The 6,331-nt window shown below is 39.5% G+C and overlaps 2 protein-coding genes across 5 annotated transcripts; one reads left to right on the top strand and one right to left on the bottom strand.

Moving 5' to 3' along the window:
• The first annotated feature begins 1,316 nt into the window (after positions 1–1,316).
• On the top strand, positions 1,317–3,451 carry LOC104101984 (L-idonate 5-dehydrogenase-like). Of its 4 annotated transcripts, none has more exons than XM_070175044.1 (7): positions 1,321–1,664; positions 1,747–1,814; positions 1,959–2,195; positions 2,422–2,594; positions 2,655–2,706; positions 2,799–2,986; positions 3,073–3,451. In XM_070175044.1, exons 1-7 carry the CDS (start codon positions 1,538–1,540, stop codon positions 3,263–3,265), a joined length of 1,038 nt encoding a protein of 345 aa, XP_070031145.1. In that variant the 5' UTR covers positions 1,321–1,537; the 3' UTR covers positions 3,266–3,451. The 4 variants fall into 4 exon arrangements, with proteins under 4 accessions (XP_009607894.1, XP_070031145.1, XP_009607956.1 ...); XM_070175043.1 differs by having other exon boundaries at positions 1,322–1,664; positions 2,655–2,712; XM_009609599.4 differs by having other exon boundaries at positions 1,317–1,664; positions 2,422–2,712.
• Positions 3,430–6,101, bottom strand: LOC104101912 (pentatricopeptide repeat-containing protein At2g22410, mitochondrial-like). Its single transcript, XM_009609492.4, has one exon. The coding sequence runs from the start codon at positions 5,917–5,919 to the stop codon at positions 4,159–4,161; it is 1,761 nt and encodes a 586-aa protein (XP_009607787.1). The 5' UTR covers positions 5,920–6,101; the 3' UTR covers positions 3,430–4,158.
• Positions 6,102–6,331: the final 230 nt, after the last annotated feature.

Below are 6,331 nucleotides of genomic sequence, written 5' to 3'. Positions count from 1 at the left end.
TTGAAACATCATCATCTTCCTTCACAGCAGAGTACTTAGATCCGGAGAGGTCAAGCAGAGCAAGAGTTTTCTTGACCTTTTCAGCAACATCGCTTCCTCCTTCGGATGCGTTTGTGGAAGATCTTGTTCATTTTGAGGATGAAGATCCGAAAACAGGGGTTGATGCGGACGACACTTGGAGTACTTGTTGTCCTAAAGAGCTTGCTTTGCTCCTCGTAACTGGTCTGAAGCTTCCAAAGGTAACATCGAGGATGCTTTCCACATCACCATAAATCCTGGAGTTAGCAGCCTTGGTGGAAGTTGATCCGGGGTTGATTTTCTTTGAAATAATTTTTGATGTTCTTAAACTTTGGTGATTGAAAAGTTTAGATGAGAGGTAGAGATTGTCCCACTGGGCGTGCCTGAATTTGTAGACAATAAATTGCGTCGAAAAAATAAAATCAAGACCGAAAAATATTGCAACAATCGTATTATTTTATTTCAAATATTTGAGTGTTACAATCTCTATGATTCCTCTGATTCTACTTTTCCAATATGAATTCAAGAGCCTTCGAGCTTAATCTTGAATTTTATTTCATTTTAATCTAAGTGCTTGCAGCTTGATCTTGATCTTGACGTATTTTTAATCCAAGGGCTTGCAGCTTGTTCTTGAATCTTTGTCTTGATCTTTTAATCCTTAGAACACTTGAATGCTTGTAGCTTTTAGAGAAATCTGCAGCGTTTGATCCACGAGCTCCCTCTTGCTTCTTGTTATAACTTCTGATTTCTTTTCTGGGTTATGAAGACCCCTATTTATAGTTGTGGAAGAGAAGAGTTTTGATAGGAACAAACTCTTTTCGACCAATCAGATTGAAGCATGATAATGCCACATTTGATTGGCCAGAACATGTCACTTGCACATATGGCGCAGTTTAATTGGCCTTTAATTTGACTTGGCATGCCTTATCATTTTTGACACGTGGCACGATCCTATTGGCTCTTCCGTTTGACTTGGCGTGCCACGTCTTTTGACACGTGGCACCAAACTGGGCCTCTAGGAAGATGAATTATTGTACCTAATGAAGTGGGCTCATTATTTGTAGCCCAACTAAATGGGCTAGCCCAGTCAATATTTATTGGACTTAAGTAATTAATCCAATTATATTAGCCCATAATATTTATTTGGACTAATATATATATTGAATTTAAACATAATCTAAAAAATTATTGGATTTAATTTTAATAAATTTTAGATGCCTACATGGACTTTTGCAAAAATATGTCACTCATTTCTGTATCTATTCAATTACCACTATCAATCCGATTGGCCACAGTGCTAGTTTTGTCAATAGGACAACAACATCAGAAAAGAAGATTTCAAGTCTCCCGGTTTCTGCTTTGACGTCCATTTCACAACTTCTGTTATAACGAAAGATGATAAGTCTTGGCCGACCAATCTAACATGCCAAGATATATAGCGTTCCCCAAATAAAAGGAGACAGAAACTAGTACAATACTAGTTAAATCACGCTTTGCAACGTTGTGGCGGGGAGTAAGAATGGGGATCAAGGAACATATATCAACTGATGATGCAGAAAACACTATAACAGAAGAAGAGAACATGGCAGTTTGGCTTCTTGGTATCAAAACACTTCGAATTCAGCCATATAGTCTCCCACCTCTTGGTTGGTATTTCTGTTCTTGCTCTTAGATCCCTGTCTTACTGAAATTTATTAGTTTTGCTGACACAACACTTATTTGAATTAGGTCCTTATGATGTCAAGATTCAAATAAAAGCTGTGGGTATATGTGGAAGTGATATCCATCATTTCAAGGTAAGTTTAGTCTGTTTAATTGTAAAAAAAAAAAGGGTACTTCAATTATTAAGAGTTTGATGGTTCAAGCTAGATAGAAGACTGGTGATACAGAGCAATTGTTATAAGGTACTTAGCTAAATTACTATGATTTGTATGATCCAGAATATGAGAGTAGCAAATTTCGTGGTTAAAAGGCCGATGGTACTTGGGCATGAGTGTGCTGGAATTGTAGAGCAAGTTGGTAGCCAGGTGAAGTCCCTGATGATCGGGGATCGCGTAGCTTTGGAGCCTGGTATTAGTTGCAGGCAGTGTTACTTATGCAAAGACGGTCGCTACAATCTCTGCCGTCAAATGAAATTCTTTGGCTCTCCTCCAACTAATGGTGCTTTAGCCAATCAGGTAATGTATCTGCTTAATCTTTCCCCCCAAAGTAGAATAAAAGGATACTTGAGGCTGGGCTTCACTTCAGACTTTCTCAGAGCTACCGAACTTACATCGATAAACACGAGATAAACAATGGTTGAGGTCTGAGTGTTGTCCTGAGACCTATACTTCAAGAGAATTTACTTTTCTTGAAATCCTTTACTAGGCTTCATAAGAAGTGTGGAACTTGTCTCTGCATCAGGTGGTACATCCTGCAGATCTGTGTTTTAAATTACCAGATAATGTAAGCTTGGAGGAAGGGGCAATGTGTGAACCTCTGAGTGTTGGTGTTCATGCTTGTTGTCGTGCCAAGGTAGGTCCAGAAACCAAAATAATCATTATAGGTGCAGGACCTATCGGCCTTGTCACTATGCTGGCAGCTCGTGCTTTTGGATCACCGAAGATAGTCATTGTTGATATAGATGATCAGCGTTTATCTTTCGCCAAAGACCTTGGTGCTGATGAGATCATTAAAGTTTCTTCCAATGTACAGGTTCTCATCTTCTTGTTCCAATATATTGTGGTAGTCTTTCCCTTAATGGCCAAATATGGCTGTTTCATGCAATGTTCGAGGTGCAGGATGTGGAAGATGAAGTGGGACAAATATGCAATGCAATGGGAGGTCCTGTGGATATGAGCTTTGATTGTGTTGGTTTTAACAAGACTTTGTCTATGGCTCTGCAAGCCACCCATGCTGGTGGTAAGGTTTGCCTCGTTGGATTAGGCCAAAGCGAGATGACTCTCCCTCTTTCTTCAGCTGCTGCAAGGTATTTGTGATTCTATGATTTCTAGATGCTCACTAAAATACCTCTTGAAATTTTCAATCAGTCATTTTTTTCTTCTCGTGTCATAGGGAGGTGGATGTCATAGGCATTTTCAGATATAGAAATACATGGCCACTCTGCATTGAACTTCTCAGAACTGGTAAAATAGATGTGAAGCCTCTCATAACCCACAGGTATAGGTTTACTCAAGAGGGGGTCGAAGAAGCCTTTGAGACCAGTTCTCGCGGTGGAAATGCCATCAAGGTCATGTTCAAACTATAGCTGCGTGGAATAGAAATTACTGGTAGTGTAGCCTAAACTGAAAGTCGGTATTCCATTTTACCTCTTTCAGCTAGAAGTATGAATAAAAGAAGAGAAAAACTTGAAACTTGTAGAGAAGGATATTATGGGCATGAATAATGTAGAGCTACTGAGCATTCATCCACTCGTCCACAAATTTCCATGAAACTTGGCTTGTCCACATCTAGAACTTTTACACAAGGTTTAATGTCAACCCATGATCACTAGGATAAATACCAGATATGAACATGATTTAGAAATATACAGTATGACTGAAAAAGTAAATAATCAACCAGTAAGACCTTTGCAGCAACATACCTTCCCATTATGCTGTTACAACTACATGCACAGCCCTATCTTCTAAGGAGTATGCTCCGACCATCTCTCAAATTTTACAGTGTTAGATGGGGCACAGAGGCAGTAGCAACTTGATTTCTAAAATGCAAAGAGCAGAAGACTGGTAGCATACTCGCAATATGCACCTGATATACGATGTATAAGTTACAACAACCATCTATAACCTCCAGGGAGCAGAGATCATAAATACAATTCTCTACTCCAGAATCAAACTTAATATGCTCTTTTAGGTGTCAAACAACAACCTGTATCCATTTCGAGACCTTCATCTTTATAGTGCTGAAGTAAAGCAAACCGAACTCATGCATGAGTTGGCAACTCGTATTAAGCTTTTTAATCCAAAAGGAAGCTAGAGAACAATAACTCTTGCTCACATGATGTGCACCTTGATTTCACGTGTCTTCAACAACTATTGCACGTTGTGTACTCAATCTTGTGATAATATGTACAAATGGTACTATGTGACGGAAGCCTTTGTTTCAGATACTTTACATTTCAAAGACATGGTTCACTGAATGCTAGACGATCGCATTTACTTCAATTGAACTCCATCCTAACGGCCTTTGAACGGCACCATCATTCATCAATTGCCTTAATTTCATTGCATCATCCCACCTCTCTGCAGTCGCATAAGTGCTCGATGACAGAACATAATTACCACCATTATCAGGATCTAATTGAAGAAGTTTGTTGGCAGCAATTTCAGCAAGAACCACGTTACCATGAAGTTTACAAGCACTAAGCAACATTCTCCACAAAACCACATCTGCAGCCATAGGCATAAGATTTATAAACTCAAATGCTCTATTTAAATTACCAGAGCGGCACAACAAATCAACAACACAACCATAATGCTTCATTTCTGGCACCAATCCATGATGTTTTACCATACTATCGAAGTATTCCAAACCTTTATCCACCAAACCTGCATGAGCACAAGCAAGTAGTACGCCGATAAAAGTACCATGAGTTGGCTTACAACGTTCTAACATCTGGGAGAACAGCTGAAGAGCATTGTCATGAAAACCATTCACTGCAAGGCCCGAGATTATCGAAGTCCAAGAAACAGTGTCCTTTCTGTTCATGCTAAAGAATACTTCCAAGGCTGTGTTAACAGATCCACATTTGCAGTACATATCCACCAAAGCATTCCCTACGTAAATATCCATTTTAATGCCATGCTGACGAACGTAATCATGCACTGCCTTACCCACATCAAGTGTACCTAAATGTGCACAAGCAGAGAGTACGCTAGCGACTGTAATTTCATCAGGCTTAACCTTAATTGCCATCATCTCTTGGAAAAGTGCAATACCTTCTGAAAATCGATTAGCTTGACAATATCCCGTGATCATAGAAGTCCAAGAAATCACATCCCTGTTGTGCATCTTATCAAAAAGCTCCCTTGCAGCCATTAAATTCCTTGCTTTAGCATATGCCATGATCATGGCATTCCACGAAACAACATTTCTCTCCTCCATCTTAGCAAAAACTTCTTCAGCTAAGAAAACCAATCCACGTCTACCATACATATCAATCAATGTATTCCCCAAGTAGACATCAATTCTCACACAATTATCCTCAATATACTTTGCCACAAAATCCACAGTGTCAATATCCCCTATATGGCTACAAGCTAGTACTACTTTGACCAAAGTCACCGCATCTGCCTTTACATTTTCTGCCTGCATTGAACCAAAAAGACTCAATACTTCACGAAACCTATTACATTGACTGTATCCACAAATCAATGAGTTCCATGATACTAAGTCTCCGTCAGACATTTCATCGAACACTATTCTAGCTCCAGCTAAATCACCACAAGAACCATACAGATAAATCAGAGTATTACACACATATAAGTAAGACTGGTACCCAAGCTTCAGAACGTTAACATGAACTGCCCGTCCAAGAACAATATCCGAAAGTTGTACACAAGCCTTGAAGATAAAAATAAAAGTGAGGTTATTGCCATGAAATCCTTGTTGACGCATTTTGTCAAACATGCGGAGTGCAGAAATGGGTTGATCACTCTTACACAACCCACGGATCATGTAATTCCAAATTGGCAATGTTGGTCGTTCAATTTGATTAAAAGAGAGAAGGGCTTTGTGTAGGGATGTTGGGAAGAGGGAGTAGAATCTGATAACGTCTGAAATAGCAAAAGGGTCGGTGTGTTTTTCAGTTCTGATAAGGTGACCGTGAAGTTCTTTGGTGGATGAAATGGAATTTGAACTCTTCAAGAATGAGGTAGACGAAAAAAGTCTTGAGAATTTCATGAAATTTTGAGACTTTGATTATAACTCCTATTCCTCGATAATCTCTCTCTCTCTCTTTCTGTCTTACTACGGTATAGTTTGAAAAATGAAACGTTGGTTTAGCCCATTTCAAAAAATAGGTGAAAGAACCCTTCGGGTTGCCGAGTTGGTTTGGAGGGTGGTTATCCATACGAAGGACCTGAGATCGATCCCCCTCAATGTCTTCTGGGTTGAGCATCTCGCACAGGGCTTGCCTAGTGCGGTTTACATCCTCTGTATAGTTTACAGGCTATTACACAAGGGAGGTTTACCCAGTGCGCACAAAATGCTCACTCGAAGGGCAGAGGCTGTGGCAGAGGTTGTAGCGACTGCGGGTTTCCCCTCTTACCAAAAAAAAAAAAAAGGTGAAAAGAAAGTATATGTTATAAAATAA

Source organism: Nicotiana tomentosiformis, chromosome 5, assembly GCF_000390325.3.
Source record: "Nicotiana tomentosiformis chromosome 5, ASM39032v3, whole genome shotgun sequence".
NCBI classification, from domain to species: domain Eukaryota; kingdom Viridiplantae; phylum Streptophyta; class Magnoliopsida; order Solanales; family Solanaceae; genus Nicotiana; species Nicotiana tomentosiformis.
This window is presented reverse-complemented; position numbering and strand designations above follow the sequence as displayed.

Bases quoted from the DNA above. Each gene is read 5' to 3' on its own strand.
- LOC104101984 (XM_009609599.4), top strand. From the start codon at position 1,538: ATGGGGATCAAGGAACATATATCAACTGATGATGCAGAAAACACTATA. The intron at 1,815-1,958 runs GTAAGTTTAGTC...TGTATGATCCAG, and splicing joins GTGATATCCATCATTTCAAG to AATATGAGAGTAGCAAATTT. The intron at 2,713-2,798 runs GTTCTCATCTTC...TTCGAGGTGCAG, and splicing joins AAGTTTCTTCCAATGTACAG to GATGTGGAAGATGAAGTGGG.
- LOC104101912 (XM_009609492.4), bottom strand. From the start codon at position 5,919: ATGAAATTCTCAAGACTTTTTTCGTCTACCTCATTCTTGAAGAGTTCA.